The 21454-nt window shown below is 42.6% G+C and overlaps 1 protein-coding gene across 3 annotated transcripts in view; it reads right to left on the bottom strand.

Annotated features, from left to right (window-relative positions):
* Positions 1 to 21454, bottom strand: part of NID1 (nidogen 1) — an 81613-nt gene that overhangs the window by 44165 nt on the left and 15994 nt on the right. For 2 of the 3 annotated variants that reach the window (XM_078077742.1, XM_078077741.1), the window contains exons 2-6: positions 9087 to 9386; positions 7234 to 7460; positions 5777 to 5932; positions 4748 to 5121; positions 2056 to 2205 (exon numbers count right to left, since the gene is read on the bottom strand). In XM_078077742.1, the coding sequence (XP_077933868.1) occupies positions 2056 to 2205; positions 4748 to 5121; positions 5777 to 5932; positions 7234 to 7460; positions 9087 to 9386 (1207 nt within the window). The remainder of the gene's footprint in view (positions 1 to 2055; positions 2206 to 4747; positions 5122 to 5776; positions 5933 to 7233; positions 7461 to 9086; positions 9387 to 21454) is intronic. The other variant, XM_036116944.2, reaches the window with a different exon arrangement.

The raw sequence follows: 21454 nt of genomic DNA on the forward strand, positions 1-21454 counted from the left end.
TCAATTGCACATACATTGGTTCTCTTCCTAGATTACCAGGGACAGGACGTTCATACCCAGCTCCTTCCCTTGGGACTCAGCAGAGTTTTCCGCACACAGTAAGTTCCCAGGAAAGTCTGTTGAATAACACTGGACAGACAGGCTCGCACCTGAGCATCATCGCCCATGTTCAGAAGACCTTTTGCTGTGTTCAGTACGCCCAAGCCATTAAGTAGGGTCACTGACAAGCCAAGGCACACTCGACACACACAGTATTTCTGCACACAAATTGTGTCATTACACAGGGGAGTGCTATGAAGTTGGAAGACTAATATCGAAAAAATTCATCCCCCAAACAATTGCAGAAACAAGCAGGAAAGCCAAGCAAAGGAAACCAAACAAATTTTTTCCACCAAACCTTGAGCCAGAAAAATGTTTCAAAAGTAGCAAGAATCCAACAAATATTTAAACCACAGAACTTTCATGGGGTGTGTATATAATGTCAAAATATGCAGCTGAACAGTTTGTTATAGCTGAGCTTGCCACCAAACACAAACTGCTCAGCATTTCCAGCTCTGATATTTGGCATGGAAAGAGCTAAGGAGATTGCTCTTTGAGAATGAGCTTTCATTGTAGATTCTGGAAGCTTCTCTCAGGGTGAGAGAAGTATAAAAGCCAAGCCTAAAACAAAGAAGCAAAGGCACATCATACCTGGGGTAGTGGGATTTAAAAGAAAACAGAACCTATCTACATAAGTTCAAAACATCCCCCCAAATTAACATGAAAAGTATACATAATTTTCTTTCATTGCTTCAGATGGTATTTAGCAAAACTCACTTTATCTCATTGTGACCCAGAAGGAAATTTTTTTTAGCAAATTAAAATAACTGATTTAACTACAGCTATGGCTGGGGATGTGAAAAACAGAAACCATTCCTCCAACGGAGTTTTATTTAGTCAAATTTTGCAAAGCAGTTGAGGTTCCTTATTCAACACAAGGCAAATGACCAGTGATCACTGTGGCAAGTGAGGGGACTTGGCGTCTGAAGGGACAAAGGTTCAGGATGGTAGGGTTTTTTGTTGCTTTTGTTTTAATCTTAGTTTATGGCCCCAGGCTCCCAGAGGTCTCACTCTCTGAGTAAACCATTATCCCGACCCTCTAGACTTTTGCCGAGATTCTCCTGCTCACCCGAGAGCATCAGAACTAGTTGGTCCTCTTGGGGCCAAAGCTCAGAACAGCTGTGGACCCACAGCTGAATCCATTCTGGAGTCAGCCCCACAATGGGTTTGGTGCTCCAGAATTAACTGGTGCACCCCTTATGCTCCACCATCATCATGCTGTGATTTCAGGGGCATGAAGAAAGGACAGCCTGAGGGGAAGGGTGATTGGAATACACTTTTCCCCACTACAAACTTTGGTCCACGCCTGCCCACTGTGGCCCCGCTGGGGCTTAACAACCATTAGGACACTCAGGTCTGTGAGCAATGCCACGGAGGAGGTTGGAACGAAATGGAGGAAAACGAGAGGCATTAATCATGCCTGGTCCAGGCTGCATTTCAACACTTCAGCCTTTGTCCCACGCTAGGCAGTTGTGAAGATGGGCTCCCATGGGCAGTCATTTCCCAGATGGAGAAAAATATTGCATAGGAAAGAAAGAGACCTCACCATATTACAAAAGTGGGCATTCCCTGAGAAATGCCCTTTAGAGAAGGATGAGAAAGAATGGGAATGAGAGATTAAATATCATTCAAAATCTAATATCTACTAAAAACACTACCCACCTTTAGAGATCTGGGCAAAGGCCAACATTTCAAAACAAACCCCAAAACAAAGACTCTACTCCCTCCTTCTCCCCACACAAATGGAACACATAAAAGCCAAATACCTTCTTTTCTTTTCTGAGAGAGCGAGCGAGCAGAGAGAGAAGGAGAGAGAGAATCCCAAGCAGGCTCCACACCCAGCACAGAACCCGACCCCGGGCTCGATCTAATAACCCCGAGACCATGACCTGAGCTGAAACCAAGAGTTGGGCTGTTAACTGACTGAGCCCCCCAGGTGCCCCCAAAGCCGAATACCTTCCGCAACACACTGCCGGCCGTTCCCCGTATAACCAGCCACGCAGCTGCAGCAGAACCCCGTGGCGAAGTCCCTGCATTCGGCATGCACGGAGCACTGGTGTCTGTTGTTGGCGCAGGTCTGGCGGGAATCCGTGTTGTAGCTGAACACTGTTCGGGGAAAACACAGCACACTGGTAAGCGCTTTGCACTGCAGTGCACCAGGCTTCCTTATTCTGTGCGCCCTCAAGCCTTGCAGGAAGGCCCACCTGCGCGGGGGATTCTGGGACAGCGCTCACAGCCCATAGCAACCGAAGTCCTGTCTTGGCTCCTATACTCCAACAACCAAGGCAAATAGGTCTAAAAGGAGTCTGAGATATCACAAGGGAGTTATTTAAAAATACTCTAATTCAATGTACTGGATCACCGAATCCATATAATCACTGTATCAATACTAGGTTACTGCCACCCAATATCCATCTTAAGATGGTGTCCATGTAATGTGGTCAGATTAGCTCCCCATTTTGGGACAGACTTAATTTTTTTTTTTTTACTTTTATTGTGGCAAAAAAAATTATATACATATATATATACATATCTATGTATATAATTTGTCATTTTAATGACCTGAAAATATTTTATTTATTTATTTTTTTTTAAGATTTTATTTATTTATTTGACAGAGAGAGACACAAGCAGGGGGAGGGGAGAGGGAGAAGCAGGCTTCCCGCGGAGCAGGGAGCCCGATGTGGGGCTCGATCCCAGGACCCTGAGATCATGACCTGAGCCGAAGGCAGACGCTTAACAACTGAGCCACCCAGGTGCCCGAAAATATTTTAAAACTTTCCCCTTTTCCTCCCCAGGAGAAAACTCAGAAGCTCTTATACTCAGAAGCTGATTAGAAATAATTCCTTCATCATACTTGGTCTAACGGTCTTTAACCCAAGAAACAAAAAGAATTTCTATTTCAAATTCCTACCTCCCAGCTTCATTTTGTTAGAATTATGAACTAGCTCAACAAATTTAATAATCCAGAGCAAATTAATTTGGAATGAAGTTCAAAAGCACAAGGGGGGACAGGCTTTTAGAGAGGATAATGATCCAATTTATAATTGAGTGTTACGAGGGAAGATAAAAGTAAAGTTTAACCTCAGGTAGTTGTGATTAGTCTACATACTCAGAAGGGAATTTCCAGAGTGTATAAAGGTGGCATTTGGCGCTGGGAACACTTGGGCCCTGAGCTGAGCACATAAGACGTGACTGATGGCTTCAGCTCCAGCTGTGGTCCAGCTCCCTGTGGGGTCCCTTATGGCCTGCGTATCTGTGGGTGACTTTTCAAATAACACCAGGAATGTATTGCTGCCTACAGAAAACTGACCTTTCTAATATAAAAACAGTGAAATAAAACCATGGGACAGAGGGACAGAAAAACATGTGTTTTAGACACATTTGGAGTTCAAATCTAGGCTTTTATCAGGACCAAGTACTATACCACCCTAAGTTGTTGGTGCTAGCTATGATCTCATTTCGAAGTGATGGCCTCACAGATGAGAATTCCACAGACACCTAGATAGGGGAGAAGCAGAATAAGACTCCAGACTCAACATCTGTGAGTAAACATACCCCATATGTCTGGGGGAGATTAGAGCAGAGTGCCGTGTGCTGAGAGCTGTTAGCATTGCCCCAGGAAATCCAGGGTGCGGAGGGGAGCCCTCAGACCTGAACCCATATCCTCCTCATATCATAAAGGGTAACTTCTCCATGTCTGTGCCTTAGAAGTAAGTAAGCACACTTCCCCTGGCCACCAGATCTTGTCCATGCTTTGGGATACTCAAAAAAGAACAAACATTTAAAACGACTGCTATGAAACAAATCAGAAGAAGTAAGGAGAAATAAAAATTGAGTGAATCATGTGGAATGGAGTCAGTTTTTCTGGGGGCCTTATAACTTTATAGTAGAAGCAGGAAGGACTCACGGTGAACATCATTTAGGGGCCTGGACCATCTCATTTATGTGAATGTTGGCAGATTATATGTCAACCTGAAATTGAATCAGTTCTTCAGTTTAGTTGGAACATCTTTTATAAGACAAATCAAAGCATGCTGGTGCTCAAATGGTTTTTCCCTCAAAACGTAGCAAAAATCCAACAGAATACGGTTGACTAGAAAAGATTGTATTTTAAAACTGGGGGATCTACTTGTTTTGCATTTTTAAATCTTCACAAACCATCTCTGAAGCTGACAGGACCTGGGAGGAAAAAATAATCAACCATCCTCATTCCAAAACCAAGAGGAAATAAACGTCAAAGATAAACAGCGGTAAATAGCCAAAGAAACTTCTAAAATGTTTTTTCAGGTGGGTGAATATATTTCTGATCCCAGAAGTCACAAATAAGAAAATCTGACTTTCAAAATAATTCCAAAGCACTTTTCTCTTGAAAACAGACAAAAAGGGAGTCAGAGGAAACTTGAAAGAGCGCCCGCTCAGCAGTCCTCCCGTAACCGCAGGCCTAATCCCCAAAGATCCCTTGGAGTCTTTGAAGCCAACAGGCCCATCCAGTGAAGCCCTACAGCTGCGAGGGCCGCCCCTACATTCCCAGCTCTCATCCTTCCAAACGTCCATATAGGGCACACAACTGACCCCCTCCAGCAGGACTCCTGTCTGGAAACCCAAGTGTCCCAGGACAGACCAGCCGTGATGTAAATGGCCTTACCCACTCCTGTCTCCTCAACTTCATCCACGTCTATGACCTGCGCGTGCTGTTGGGGAAATGTCTCTGCTGGCGGCTGGAAAGACCTGGTCCTCTCCGTGGGAAGTCCGGGGAGTCTCTCAGTAGGCAGGCGGCGGGGGGAGAGGACACGGGGCGCGCTGTGTGTGCCCGGGTCTCCCCTCCTCCGAGCCTCATAGGAGAAAGGTGTCGTGCTCACGTCCTCCAGGTCCAGATCTGTCACTGACTTGTAGTCTTCATCATCATACTCTGCTCCATCGTCCAGTCCGAGGCTCACGTCGGAGGGCACCACACCACTGGCCGTGGCCGGGCTCCCTATCTCAAACACCCAGACACCCTGCTGCCCCGAGTTGCTGCTCCTGGAGGAAGGACAGGCTTCTTAGAAACAGGCCAGCAACCCACAAACCGCCCCCACTAACCGAGCAGAAGGAGCCCTGGGGATCTGTGTGTCAGCCTGAAACCCCCTGCCTACTTTGTCTTGGTCTCTGGTTCTGGTAGATGGCTCCGAAAATCCTCGTAATCTCTGCCATGATAAGACTGTCTCTTGTATGTTAATGGGAAGAATGGTGGCTGGGACCCCAGGGAGCTTCAGGATGAGGGCTGGACGGGCAGAAAGACCTGGGCATGATTAGAGGGTTGGAACTTCCAACCCCACACCCTGACTTCCAGAAAGGGGAGAGGGGTTGGAGACTGAGTTAATCACCAAGGGCCAAGGAGTTCTTCAATCATGCTTATGTAATAAAAACCCCCAAACAATGAGGCTGGGAGAGCTTTGGAGATGGGGAGCCAGCATGGAAGCTTCAAGCCCCCTCTCCCTTCGACACCTTGTCATATGCATTCCTTCTATTTGTTCTTGAGTTGTAGCCTTTAAAATAGACTGGTGATGATAAGAAAAGTGCTTTCCTGAGTTCTGTGAGCCATGTCAGCAAAATTATGGAAGCTGAGCGGGGGGGGGGGGGTCCCAGAAACCCCCAATTTATAGCTGGCGGACCAGAGGTGCAGTAAGTACAGTACCTGGAACTTAGGGCTGGCATCTGAAGTGGGGGCAGTCTTGTGGGGTCTGTGCTCACCCTGGGCTGTCCACACCAGGACCCAACTGAATTGTAGGACACCGAAGGGATGTCCAGAGAGTGAGAGAGTCGGTAGGTAGAAGGGAAAAAAATCCCACCTCTGTGGGGTCAGAGGTGTTGCGAGTGAAAACAGTACAGACTTAGATTATCAGAAATGCCAACTCTATCAGCTGTGGAATCTTGGACAGGTCTCAGTTTACCTTTTCCTGTCCCAAGGGTATAGTGGAATGCAAAGGAGAGATTCAGACTCTAAAGGCCTCGTGTAACTAAAAAACACAGTCAAATGACCCTGATTTCTCCTTCCTTCTCCACCATGTTTAATGTGCTTCTGCATCTGTGATTGGAAGTGCTCCTATCAGAAACTATGTAAAATGATCAGCTTTTACACGGGGAAGAAGAAACAGACATTACCCAGTGGAGAATCCTGAGCAAAACATCAGGGGTGGGACAGGGGGTGAGGAATCAAGAAAGCCCTGCAGAAGGAGGATGTGTACTCAGTCTGTCCATCCCAGGACTCCAGGAAAGGCAGTGGTGTGCAGGCGCTTGCTAGCACCAGCTCATGAGAGCCAGGTGTTGAATTTTAGTAATTTTGCAAGCCAGTTATTAAACAGAGCCACTGTAAAAAATTATATCACATAAACTTACAATTACATAAATGATATTAAAAACAAAGGCCATAAATACTTGAAACTCATCACGCTGAATTATTTTACTATTATCTATGTTCTGGAAGTGATTTAAGTCTGCTGCATCTGTATGGTGTGAAGAATGGTTCTCTTCTCAATTCCATATTGAGCAACACGACATGCGTAGCTGGAACATGGCCACAAAAGGAGTATTCACACCACGGAAACAGGCAAGCACGATAAATGAGGGTTATCAATTGAGTTTTAGACTCAATTGGACAATCTGAAATTGGGAGGGAGGGTGTTCTTTCTTCACTTTTTAAGGCATAATGGGAGAGGAACGATTCCCCGCTTTTGCCAAATTCTACAAAATAGCCCAAGAGAGCACTAATTTTGTTGTAAGAATTTCTTCCCTAGTCCACGTGGGGGGAGAAGGTTTTTCTCAGCCTTGGGTTTTTAGCAGGAGATAGGGTTTGAATAGCGTTTATTTCTAACTGTATACTTGCAGAGGACATTGGAGAAACTGTTTCAAATGAGCATGATATCTAAAAACAGGATGCCTTTTCATTCTAAGAGTGTATTACTTTGAGTTCATCAGGAAAAAAGCACTACATAATATAAAAAAACCATATATGAAATTTAAATCTGTGGGAACATTTTTAGGTAATGTTCTCTAGTGCCCATTATATTATCCTTTATAAAATAATAAAATGATCATCTTAATGATAAAATCATCATTAAGGGGAGAATCTACTGAAGAACAAAGAAAGCATACTTGGCCAAATTTCCAATTGATTCTCTGTCGTTAGCAAATATATTATAAGCTCCTTCGCTCTTCCAGAATAATCCCTGTACACCTTGACTGAATGCAACCACAGCGGGCACTTGGTTCTCGTCCTTCTTTGAGAATGTTGTATAGAACTGCAGACCGTCTTCAGGATAGAGGAAAATGGCAAAGGAGCTGGAATCAGAGGAGGCCAGAACAGCCTGGAATGTGTTTCTCTGTGAAGATGAGGTGAGATTCAGTTACTCAGGAATATGTCGATAGATCTTAAATTGTTGTATTCACCAGACTATACAGAGAAAGCCCAGAGGTGGCAGTATTCGCCCTTTATTCTAAAAGAGTAGCAAGAACCAAGTATTCCAGGATGGCTTCACTTAAGTATCTCTAAGACTTTGTCAACATGAAATTTTCCAATTAATTAATGAATCACCTTCTGCATGAAGGGTAACCAAAAATTATAGAGATGGTACCTCTGGACAGTGGCCTAAATCTCATGCCACTTAGCAAATTCTTACCCTTAGAATTTGTTTCCACAGCCATTAAACATATTAACCACACTCATCATTTGTCATACATTTACTGAGCCCAAGCAACATACGGTAAAAAAAAAAAAACATGAGCTTTGGGAGAAAACAGATCTGAATCCAGATCTTTGCTCTCCTCATCATGGGTTGTGTGACTTTGGGCATGTTACTTAAATTCCTTAAGCGTGGATTTCTGAATCTGCCAGATGGAGAGAAAACCACGTACTTCACAGAAATGTTGAGAGACCTATGTGAAATAGGCAGAGCCAGGCACAGAGAAAGTATTCCTTCAACGTTGGTACCTTTCCTATAAATACATGGTCCCCACGCTCGAGAATTTCTGGTCTAGATGGGAAAACTGACGTGTAAAGAAAACACTGCAAAACGGGGGGATAGAGTGTATCATGGAGTCACGTGTGAGCACGATAGAAGCCACAGAAAGAAGTGCCCGAAGCTGGGAGGGTGGGAGCAGAGGAGGCTGTGCGAGTCTAGAGGATCAAGTACGGGTTCGACACCAGTAGCGGGTCAGGGAGAAGACGATGCAAGCAGAGAGGACAGCAAACGCAAGGTGTGGGGGGAGGCGGAGGGTTCACGATCAGAGAATTGTAAACAGTTTGATACAGCTGTGACAAAGGGTGCGCGGAGATTAGGCCCAAGACAGGGCAAGGGCTCTGTGCAAGGGGCTGGGCGTTCAGCACTCAAGTGGTAGTGCACACACTTGAGAAATGTAAGGTTTTAAGCAGTTTTCAGGTAGAGCCCTCTGACAGATACAAAAAGCAAAATGTTTCCTGCAGGCCAATAACAGGCTTTCCCAAAGGGTGTTCTGCAGGATATAATGTATCTTGTTTGGGAGGGAAAAAAGAGTATGGCCGAAAGGTTTGGGGACTGCTAAGTTTTCTTTAAAAATTAAGCAGGTTTCTTTATTGCAGGGTTTTTCAGAGTGAGTCACCAAGGGGGAGATAAAGTTTTGCATTTCCCAAACTTACCTGACCAGGGGAGGCCTTTTTCTCAAGGACTATCTTGTAGGACTGGTGTTCTGTGGTACCCACTTTGGGAACTACCAACCTGGAACATCCCCTGTTTAATTGGGAGTGCTTTTGGCCCTTTCCAGTTTCTCTCTACTCTGCAATACTATAAAAATTAAATGGTGGAGCAAAATTATTTTTTTCTAAGGAGAAACAGAGGCATGTCCCAAAAAGTTACTTTAGACCTAGAGATGGCTTCTTGACCTACCCAAGTGTCTCCCTTCCTTCAAGGAAGACCAAAGTGTACAAAACCAACCGGTTGACTATTTTCCCTTGTACCTGGGAGAGCACTTACCTTGCCTTCCTGGTCAGGGTCCTTGCTGGGCCCCTGGTAGGGGGCCACGGATTCCCAAGTGACAACCACCGCGCTACTGGGCTGGAAAGAGACTTCTGGGAACCCTCTCTGGACACACTCTCCGGCTAGCTGAGTGATGGAGGGGGATAAGTCTTCGCGATAATAAACCTTCCCAAGGCCATCTGTCGTGTCCAAGTCCGCCAGAAAAGGTGCAACGACTCCGAAGGTCGGGGGGAAGTACCCCGGGTGGGTTTCTTTGGCTGGGGGCTCACTCATGGCAATCATACCATTTGTGGTGACCTGTACAAAACAAAGCAGAGTTAGGAGGAGAGGGGGAAAAACGTCCTCCTCAGGGACTCTGAGTTTCCACGCACAGAATGCTGTCACAGGTACCCCCCGTCTGTCAACTACAACAGAACTGGAGAAGGACATGATCCTGAATTTTAAAATTTAGCACTCCTCTCCTAGGCAGGATGGCCTGGTGGAGGGAGCAAGGATCACAGGACCTGACTCTGGCACATACCCATCACTGGACCTTGGATACGTGTCTTGAATTTCGAGTCTTGGGCTTCCCATGTGTGCGTGCTTTGCATCCTGCAAAGCACCACTCAAACCTAAGCCATTATTAAAGCCTTCACTAATTTACCCAACACACTGAGTAATCGTTATATACCAGGGCTGTGCTAAGTGCTTTGGGTCCCAAAATGGGTAGTACACAGTCTCTCCCTTCAAGGAACCCACAATCCAGAAGGATATGGGGAAGGACTGACACACACAAATGATGATACAATGAGTAAAGGGTCAAGAAGTCATTTTCGGGACCCTGGCTGTCTCAGTCAGTAGAGCATGGGACTCTTGATCTTGGGGTCATGAGTTCAAGCCCCACTTTGGGCGTAGATCTTACTTAAAAAAAATAGTAAGTAAGTAAAATAAATTAAAAGTGCATCTCTTTTAAAAAAGAAGTAAATCTGAATGGGGGCATTATGATATCATTAATTATTGTGAATAGTTTAATGTGTCAGAATAATAGCTAACACCATGTTCCAGGCCTCTTATTAACATTTAATCCTCAGAAGAACTCCATAAGACTAGATACTACTATTATCCACATTTTTCTAATGGAGGAAGTAAGATAAGTTAAATTTGTCCAAAGTTACCAGTAAATGTCAGCAACCAATCCCTGGATTCAAACTCAGGGAGCTGGACTCCAAAGTTGGCCCTCTTAATCACTATGCACAGCTTTCTTGAAATCAGTTCTAACTGCCTATAAAAAGAGACTGGTGTTCTTATCCAGCTAACCCCCACACTGCTTGGGAAAAAGGGAAGGGGACAAAGAGCCCCTTGATTGTTGGAGGGTACTCGGTGGTGGGGGTACCTGGGTCTCCTGCAAAGCCATGCTAAGAATGAGACTTTGACCGCCCCCTTCTTGTTAGTGCACAATCCACTGATGACATAGAACACCACTTTAGTGCTCTTTTTACTTGGAGAATCTGTGAATTAAAAAATATATATATATATGCCCTAATCAAATGGGAGAGACTTTGCAAATGGCCCCTTAGTCTGCACTTTTAAGAGGCGATGCATCAGAAGAACATGAATGCAAAAAAGGGACTCTTTCCTGTTCAGAAAGTTGATTGGAAGGCCTGTGGGTTTTCCAAGTCCCTTATTTCCCTCCCTCCTCCTCCCACACAGCCTTCTCCTCCACTCCCTTCAGACCTCATTACTAGAGGAGGGGGTTGGCTGGACACAAAGAAGAGGAACTTAAAAGCAAACCCTGTAACAGGCCAAGAACTGGGTGAAAAGGTTCAAAGGGGTGGAGTGCATCTGGGCCCAGGGACAGGAAAGGAACGAGAGTTCTGGGAGTTACGTGTGGACTTAGCAAAAACCCTCCACTTTTTACCAGTCTTCCTGGGTGGTTAACTGTTTAGGGGCATAAATAATTTCCAGCACCACCTGGCCCCAGGGGTGATTTTCTGGAGCTTGCCGGCAGGCTGCGGGGAAGGGAGTCAGGGAAAGAGCTTGGCCAGCTCGTTACTCACCCTCTCGTCCCGCCAGCCCAGTCACACATCTCCCCGCATGGACATCCCAGTGGGGCTGACGTGTGGGGGCGTGGGAAACAGCTCATTTTCCCAAGCCACCAGAAGCTGGCACTTATCAGCCGCTGGGGGGAAGCGATCACACGGAGGCCACATGTGGAAAAGTCAGTTTTAAAAAGCTGTTTTCCAGTGAGATTTAAGTCAGTCCAACAGTTCTGAAAACACTCCCGGTGTCTTTTAGTATTTAGAATCTGGGCACAGGACTGTGTCTCTTATCACAAGGAATGCGTTGGGAATCGAGTTTTTAGACAAGTATCAAGAAGCACTGCAAATGCTTTGGACACAGACCACATAACCCTCATTAGTATCAGTACCGGAAAATTATTTTTGAGCCCTTTTTTATGGCACATGCAACTCAGCTGTTGGTGATAATGAAAAATGACATCAGAGATAGATGTCATAGAGAGAACATCCAAAAGTTTCATTTGACTCTTAGCTGTAAACTTCTCCCCCGTCAGTGTTTGCCTGTTTGAGATATACCAATTCATGGCTAACTTGAACAATATTCTCTTACATTTGGGTGCCAGTCCCACTGCACAAATCTGTCAAGCATGGGATGCTCCCAGCGTCTTTTTCCTTTCCTCCATCTTCTTAGAGTTGAGCAAGCCAATGGAAGCATAGGGAGCACAAAGGGAAGGACCTATAAAGTACTTAGGAGGCCAGGAGGATGGACTCAGGTACTATAACCTCCAAGGGGACCAGAGGGGGGACCACTGAAAGATTCATGCCATTGGCACCAGTTGCTTAAGCCAGGAAACTGGGGAGTGAGCCTTGATTCCTTCCCCTTTCTCACTCCAAGTCCTGTGCGTCCCACCTCTGAGGTCCCTGGCACTCTCTCCATCCCAACAACCAGCAGCACCCTCTCCCCCACCTCACGCATTCACGTGACTGGCTCGCTCTCACCTCCGGGCTCAGTGAAGTACAGCCTCTAAGAGGGCCTACTTCTGCTCACCCCTCCTTCTCCCTTCTCTCACTCCCGGACCCCCCATTTCTGTCCCCGCTTCTTGTTTGTTTCCTTGCAAGTGCAGACCACAAAGTGGAATGACTTTACTGACTCATCTGCTGGCTCTCGCTACTTTCCCCACGAGGCAGTCTGTCCCTTCAAAAGCTGGGACCATGTCCACCTTGGTCACGGCTGTAGCTGCAAAGCTTATACACTGCGTACCATGTGTTAGTCCTCTCCTTTCCTGACTTCCTCCAGAAAACGGGGTGGGGAGGTTCAGACAGAATAAGGCCTGAATACCACAGTTGTTTTAGAAATAGTGCCTGAAGCTGTATCACTTCCGTTGATGAGCCTCCTGAAGGATCACAGCATTATGTGTTACGGTGGTCCAATTACTGAAACAAAGAGTCAGCGTAAATATGAACTCATGACCCGAACCCAAGCAAGTCTCCAGATCTAACTACCAGTTTACAGGAAATACAGGGGACAGAAGAACATGTTCAGTGATACTATAGGGTCATGATCAGCCAAATCCAGAACATGGGACACTGTGAAGGACAAATACCCAGTTTCTTTAATAAATATATTTCAAGAAAAAAAGGTGGTGATGGGACCTATAGATTTAAGAAGTCCTAAGAAACCTATCTGCCAGATCTGAGTCCAGGGTCAGACTGGATCCAATTTAAGCTGGACTGGGTCCAGCATGAGGCCTTGGGTGAATAAAATTTTGTTTTAAGGCTGAACAAACAGGTTAACCCAGCAAAGATAATCTTGAAATACAGTGGCCACAGTGGAGACTTTTTAACCTAGATAAGCTTATCCATTTATGAGGTATCCTAGAGAAAAAGGGGTCTCAGCCAAACACTCAACATAAAAAGTAGAGGGAAAATTATTTTTCCTGTTCTACTGCTTCTGGTGACCAGGATATGACCTGCTGGGACACCCCACTCACTCCAGAGCATGCAGATGGGATCCTGGGAAAACTGGCAAAAGCCGGCAAAGGGTGAGAATTCTTGCCAAAGCCAGCTCTCCCAGATCTCTATCTGCAGAGCCTGGTTGAGAGAGGAAGGTCAAATTTCATGTTGTCCTTTCCTTTCCAAATTCAGATTGGCAGGCAAAAACATTTGTAGCAATAGGTCTTTGAATTGTGACTTGCGAATTTACTTTTGGGTACCCCTTGGTTGTTGAACCTTTCTCTTCTGGAGGTAGCTACTGCCTTCTTATTTATCTGGTTTTGTGTCAGGTTGGGGTCCCCCAAAATCTGGCCAGACAGAGATGTGTGTTGCAGCTAGGGTCCTATCAACTATGGCCAGCTCTCGGGAGAATTGTCTCAGTCCTTCTTTCTTTTGGTTATCTTTGGAAGTGGCTAGGGGAGTTCTCTTGGGCAGGTAGTATTTTTTGCACCCTCTTTGGGGATGCCTCTTGCATCCAAGGGGTTGTACAATAATGCCAGGAATATTAACTGTTTCTGTCATCTGAAACCTGACAAGATATTTGAAAGGATTTTTTAAAGTAGCTCTATGCTCAGAAGTTGGCCAAATTAGAAGCTGATATTCAGAGATGATAGGAATATGATTTTAGGCCTTCTCACCTAAGCTAAAATGAAACTATGTACCCAGAGGAAAAGAAAAACATTCTGAAGTCTTTTGTGGAAGGATTTACTAAAATATACCAAAGACACGGCACCTCTAATTCTAGAACACAAGAATCTTTTGATTTTCATCTTGGTAGAAGACCTTCCCCCTGATATAAAGAAGCAAACTGAAGATAATGTATTTAGATGGGAGGTTCAGCCCCTTGATATCATTAAGGTTACATCCCAATTGTTTGCGGAATTAAGAGCAACTGTCCTTATCTTACAAATCTTTGTAAAACCAGAAATACAGCTCTAGAAACAATCCAAAGTCTACCTAACATTACCATGCCCCAAAACTCCCTATTCATCTCAGAATGCCTGCAGTATTGTAAAAGATCAGAACTTTGGAAACAGAACTCTCCTGCTTTGAAGAGAATGAAGGAAAAATTTAAATTGCAATAGACTTCTGATAATAGACAAATATACCCTAAAACTCCTAGAAGAAAACTTGCATTCCTTCTCTGTCCCTAGAAGATATACCTTTTACCATGTCCTTGAAATATAAACACCCCAGGAGGTAAATAAAACACAGCTCACATTCACCTGAGACTGAAGGAAAAAAGATGGGGGAGGAGGAGGCTTTTTCAAAATATAAAAGCTCAAAATCTAGTCCACAAATCTAGTCCACAGCCTCCGTAAGATTACTTGTCAAGGACAAATACAAATTCTAAGTCTCTCCCACAAATATTACTAAAAAGCTTTAGCCACCTGCCATCTGACCGGGTAAACTTTCCATCTGCCAGAAACAAAATTTGGATCCAACTGTTCTTCCATAAACTAGTGAGTTTTGCATTTTCATATCTATCTCACAGTTAAAATTTTAAAATAAAAGCTAGGAGATCTCTGTTTGCATTTGTCTGCATGTTTATGTATGTATGTTATAAATGTGTGATTCTTCTTCTACCTCCAGATAGTAATGCAAAAATTAATTTGTAAAGAGCTCTATTTAATTGGCTTAAAGACAAACACGCATTATATCAATCAAGTGTACTCTCAGAAATATAGACATTAACCCAAATGTTTTTCAAGTTTATGTGACCTAGGATAATCTTTGACAAATAAAAGCTAGTTTAAGTTTGTTGGTTTAACTAAAACAAGCTTGTCTCTAGAGTTATCAGCATTAAATATAATACTTTTATTCCACATAGGTTTACTAAAAGTCAAAGAAGCTCCTGATATCTCTGTTACAGAGTTTGTCAGTAAAAAAGATATCTTAAGATACCACTAAAGCAGTTTAAGGTCTTGTGACATTTTCATGATGAATCTAAATGTAATTGTTCAGAAAGAGAGAGTTAAATAGATGCAAGTAAGATAAAAGTTTAGAAATGAACTTTTCAACAATAATGATGTTTGATGGTATGTCTACTTAAAAATAGTGGCGCCTCTGGAAACTAAGAGAGATCTAAGAAAAGAAGAGGTGAAACTCTACAAATAGAAAAGCAACTATTTTCTGCAAGAATGACAAGACGTTAAAACACACCTCAAAGAGGAGAACAAGACGCAGCACTGACTGGCAGAGACCTAATCAGTATGGACATAAGTAAGATGTCAGAACTAGAGTTCAGAATAATGATTATAAAGATACTAGCTGGGCTTGAAAAAAGCAGAGAAGACACTAGAGAATCCCTTTCTGGAGAAATGAAAGAAGTAAAATCTCATCAAGTCTAAATAAAAAAGGCTACTAATGAGATGCAATAAAAAATGGAGGCTCTAACTGCTAGGATAAATGAGGCAGAAGAGAGAATTAACGATATAGAAGACAAAGTGACGAAGAATAAAGAAGCTGAGAAAAAAGAGATAAACAGCTACTGGATCACAAGGGGAGAATTTGAGAGATAAATGATACCATAAAGTGAAACAATATTAGAATAATTGGGATCCCAGAAGAAGAGGAAAGACAGAGAGGGGCAGAGGTATATTGGAGCAAATTATACTGGAGAACTTCACTAATCTGGAGAAGGAAACAGGCATTCAAGCCCAAGAGCCACAGAGAAACCCCCTCAAAATCAATAAAAATAGGTCAACACCCCGACATATAATAGTGAAACTTATAAATCTGAGAGAAAAAGAGAAAGTCCTGAAAGCGGCTCAGGACAAGGGTAGAAATGTAAGACTGGCAGCAGATCTATCCACAGAGACCTGGCAGGCCAGAAAGGACTGGCATGATATACTCAGGGTGCTAAATGAGAAAAAAATGCAGCCAAGAATACTTTATCCAGCTAAGATGTCATTCCAAATAGGAGAGATAAAAAGCTTCCAGAACAAACAGAAACTAAAAGAATTTGTGATTACTAAGAGAGAGCCCAAAAGTAACAGACCAGATAGGAACAGACAATATACAAAAACAGTGACGATGCAGGTATTACATGGCACTAAATTCATATCTTTCAATAATTACTCTGAATGTAAATGAGCTAAATGTCCCAATCAAAAGATGCAGGGCATCAGACTGGATAAAAAAGCAAAACCTATCGATACGCTGTCTGCAAGAAATTCATTTTAGACCCATAGGCACCTCCAGATTGAAAATGAGGGTGTGGAAACCATTTATCATGCTACGGACATTAAAAGAAAGCTGGGGTGGCAATCCTTATATCAGACAAATTGGATTTTAAGCCAAACACTGTAATAAGAGATGAGGAAGGACACTATCATAATTAAAGGGTCTATACAAAAAGAAAATCTAACAATTGTAAATATTTATGCCTCTATCATGGGAGCAGCCAATTATATACACCAATTAGTAACAAAATTAAAGGAACACATCAATAATAATACAATAATAGTAGGGAACTTTAACACCCCCACTCACTGCAATGGACAGATCATCTAAGCAGAAGATCAACAGGAAACAAGGGCTTTGAGTGACAAACTGGACCAGATGGACTTCACATCCTAAAGCAGCTGAATACACATTCTTCTTGAGTGCACATGCAACATTCTCCAGAATAGATCACATACTGGGTCACAAATCAGGTCTCAACTGGTACCAAAAGACTGGGATCATTCCCTGCATAGTTTCAGACCACAATGCTTTGAAACTGGAACTCAATCACAAAAGGAAATTTAGAAAGAACACAAATACATGAAGGCTAAAGAGCATCCTACTAAAGAATGAATGGGTCAACTAGGAAATGAAAGAATTAAAAAAAATTCATAGAAACAAATGAAAATGAAAACACAACTGTTCAAAACCTTTCGGATGCAGCAAAGGCAGTACTTTTAAAAGGGAAGTATATAGCAATACAAGCCTTTCTCAAGAAACAAGAAAGCTCTCAAATACACAACCTAAACTTACACCTAAAGGAGCTGGAGAAAGAACAGCATATAAAGCCTAAACCCAGCAGGATAAGTGAATCCATAAAGATTAGAGCAGAAATCAATGAAATAGAAATCAAAAGAACAGTAGTACAGATCAATGAAACTAGGAGCTGGTTCTCCAAAAGAATTAAAGATCGATAAACTCCAAGACGGACTTATCAAAAAGAAAAGAGAAAGGACACAAATAAAATCATGAATGAAAGAGGAGAGATCACAAACAACACTGAAGACATACCAACAATCATAAAAACATATTATGAGCAACTATATGCCAACAAATTAGGCAATCTGGAAGAAATGGATGCTTTCCTAGAGACATATCAACTACCAAAACTGAAACAGGAAGAAATAGAAAACCTGAACAGTCCCATCACCAGCAAGGAAATTGAAGCAGTAATCCAAAATCTCCCAATAGACAAGAGTCCAGGGATGGATGGCTTCCCAGGGGAATTCTACCAAACATTTAAAGAATGAATACCTGTTCTTCTGAAGCTGTTTCAAAAAAGAGAAATAGAAAGAAAACTTTCAAACTCTATGAGGCCAGCATTACTTTGATCCCCAAACCAGAGAAAGACCCCACCAAAAAGGAGAATTACAGACCAATATCCCTGATGAACATGGATGCCAAAATTCTCACCAAGATACTAGCCAATAAGATCCAACAGTACATTAAAAGGATTATTCGTCATGACCAAGTGGGATTTATTCCCGGGCTGCAAGGGTGGTTCAACATCCCGCAAGTCAATCAATGTGATAACACTATATAAATAAAAGAAAGGACAAGAACCACATGATCCTCTCAATAGACGCAGAAAAGGCATTTTGAACAAAGTACAGCATCCTTTCCTGATTAAAACTCTTCACAATGTAGGAATAGAGGGGACATACCTTAATATCATAAAAGCCATCTATGAAAAACCCACAACGAATATCATTCTTAATGGGGAAAAACTGAGAACTTTTCCCCTAAGGTCAGTGGATTCCTGTCTTACATTTAGGTATTTCATCCATTTTGAGTCTATTTTTGTGTATGGTGTAAGGAAATGGTCCAGTTTCATTCTTCTGCATGTGGCTGTCCAATTTTCCCAACACCATTTGTTGAAGAGACTATCTTTTTTTCCATTGGATCTTCTTTCCTGCTTTGTCAAAGGTTAGTTGACCAGAGAGTTGAGGGTCCATTTCTGGGTGCTCTATTCTATTCCATTGATCTATGTGTCTGTTGTTGTGACAGTACCATACTGTCTTGATGATGATTACAGCTTAGAATTTATCAAACTCAAACCCAAAGAACAAATAATCCAATCAAGAAATGGGCAGAAGACATGAACAGACATTTCTCCAAAGAAGACATTCAAATGGTCAAAAGACACATGAAAAGTTGCTCAACATCAATCGGCATCAGGGAAATAGAACTCAAAACCACAATGAGAGACCACTTCACACCAGTGAGAATGGCTAAAATTAACAAGTCAGTAAATGACAGATGTTGGCGAGGATGTGGAGAAAGGGGAACCCTCTTACACTGTTGGTGGGAATGCAATCTGGTGCAGCCACTCTGGAAAATAGTATGGAGGTTCCTCAAAAAGTTGAAAATAGAGTTACCCTATGACCCAGCAATTGCACTTCTAGGGATTTACCCCAAAGATACAAAAGTAGTGATCCGAAGGGGCACCTGCACCCCAATGTTTACAGCAGCAATGTCCACAATAGCCAAACCATGGAAAGAGCCCAGATGTCCATCGACAGATGAATGGATAAAGAAAATGTGGTATATATACAATGGAATACTACTCAGCCATCAAAAAATTGAAATCTTGCCATTTGCAACAACGTGGATGGAACTAGAGGGTATTATGCTAAGCGAAATAAGTCAGTCGGAGAAAGACAATTATCATATGATCTCACTCATATGTGGAATTTAAGAAACAAAACAGAGGATCATAGGGGAAGAGAGGGAAATATGAATCAAGAGGAAACCAGAGAGGGAGACAAACGATAAGAGACTCTTAATCTCAGGAAACAAACTGAGGGTTGCTGGATGGGGGGTTGGGGGTGGGACAATGGGGTAACTAGGTGATGCACATTAAGGAGGGCACATGATGTAATGGCACTGGGTATTTTTTTTTTTTAAGATTTTATTTATTTATTTATTTGAGAGAGAGAGAGAGAAACAGCATGAGAGGGGAGAGGGTCAGAGGGAGAAGCAGGCTCCCCGCCGAGCCGGAAGCCCGATGTGGGACTCGATCCCAGGACTCCAGGATCATGACCTGAGCCGAAGGCAGTCGCCCAACCAACTGAGCCACCCAGGCGCCCCGGCACTGGGTATTATATAAGACTGATGATTCACTGGCCTCTACCTCTGAAACCAGTAATACATTGCCCTTAACATTGTCTGTTGTCACTTTGACTAAATAGATAATTAAGTATTAAATCATAACAGTCTGTGATCCTATTTAATCAAATGTTCAAGCCTTTTGACATCTTCTAAAAATCAAATTCCAAATGGAGTTTTTTTGACCCCAAAGTAATTTTAAGAGACCCCAGAGGGTCCCCATTAAATCTCAAAAGATTTGTCTCTCACCTCGTAGAAAAGAGATGTTATATTACTTAGGTTTATTTGGTATGTTAAATTACATGGGGTTCATTGTCAAATAAGTGACAGTAAACCTTCTTAGGTTATATTGTATGGATGCATGTTATTAATATAAGTGCTCTAGAAATTGTATGAAATTCCTAAAAATCTGACGTGTCCTGGTATAATGTTATCAGTCACAATTCCAGTTGTTATCTTAAAATGTTGTATGTCATAGAAATAATCAAATTTTCTTGTCAGTTCTCTTATAAGGAACTCTCATCAGATCTTTAATCATGGTCATTCTATGTCTTTTGTCACATACAGACTGTTATTTTACTCTGCCGCTTTTGCGAAAGTGCTTCACCTTCAGAAAGATTCACAGAAAGGACTCTGACAAGTACTCTAGAGTACACATTTCCGATAACTTTAAGATTGTAAAAATGAACTGGCTACAAATTTCCAGAACTAATGGAGAATCTGGATTAAAGCAGAACAAGAATTAATAACATGGGATTGAATGAAATGATGAGGATTATTTGGGGGGTTTTTTAATAGATTTTTCTTTGAGACATTGCTGGTTCCTTAATGCTTTGTTTTTTCCAGCTTTAAGGAAAGCATTTTTAATTTTTCATTTTGTAAAGTTTACTTTTGTAAACATAATTTAAACATGTACTTTTTCTCTCTACCTGATCCCTCCAGAATATAGAAACTTACTAGGTATTGTTATTTTCATACAATATAGTTATTTGCATAAGTTCAATAAGAATCTGTTCTCCTTGGACATAATTGGAAATATTGGTTATATTACCAAGGCTTTGACTGGAATGTCAGATTTGAGAACATGCACAGGGGTGCCTGGCTGGCTCAGTCCGTAGAGTGTGCGCCTCTTGATCTCAGGATTGTGAGTTCAAGCCCCACAATGGGCTTGGAGGCTACTTAAAAAAAAAAAAAGTGCTTAAGAGAATGTGCACAGAATCAGATAGGACCAGAGAGCTTTAAGAAACTAAAGTTGACTTTACGGAGCCAATACGGTCCCCTTGGGGAAACCAGCCTGGTACCATGCTTACAGGGTTCGTGGCAGCCCAACCAGATGATTAGGGATGGTCACTTCCTGGCAGCCCCAGAAACCTCAGGATGTCCTGGGGACCTCATGGAGAGAGAAATTCACCCAAATCTATAGGTATTTCAGGCTAAGTCTCATGGGGAGTCCTTAGCTTGGCTTCTTAGTCTGGAGAGGCTTTTAAAAGTCTAACCTAAGATTCCTTATGAAAAGTTCCAGCAGGGGCGCCTGGGTGACTCAGTCAGTTAAGTGTCTGACTCTTAGTTTAGGCTCAGGTCATGATTTCAGGGTCGTGAGATCGAGCCCTGCCTTGAGCTCTGTGCTCAGTGTAGAGTCTGAGATTCTCTCTCCCTCTCCCTTTGCCCCTCCCCCCACTCACACGTGCATGCTTTCTCTCTCAAATAAATAAATATTAAAACAACAAGTTCCAGCAAAGCAGATTTTAAAAGAGCCTATACAGTCAATCACTATTCTTGCTGCACTTTACGCAAATAATCTGGCCAAATTTAATTTTTCAGCTTAGTTAGCATGATTATCTTTGATAGAAATAAGGGTGACTGTTTCAGTAGAAACTGGTAACACAACCTTGTGGATGTCAGATTCTACTCCTGTTCATTGTGTTTGAGGTTTTGTTAAATCCCTATAAACTGGACTGGATCCTCAATTCTTTGTGTTTCCTCAAATGTCTGGCTACAACTCCAGACTAATGTTTCCAATTTTCTCTCCCACTTCTGATT

This window comes from Halichoerus grypus, chromosome 7, assembly GCF_964656455.1.
Source record: "Halichoerus grypus chromosome 7, mHalGry1.hap1.1, whole genome shotgun sequence".
NCBI lineage: Eukaryota > Metazoa > Chordata > Mammalia > Carnivora > Phocidae > Halichoerus > Halichoerus grypus.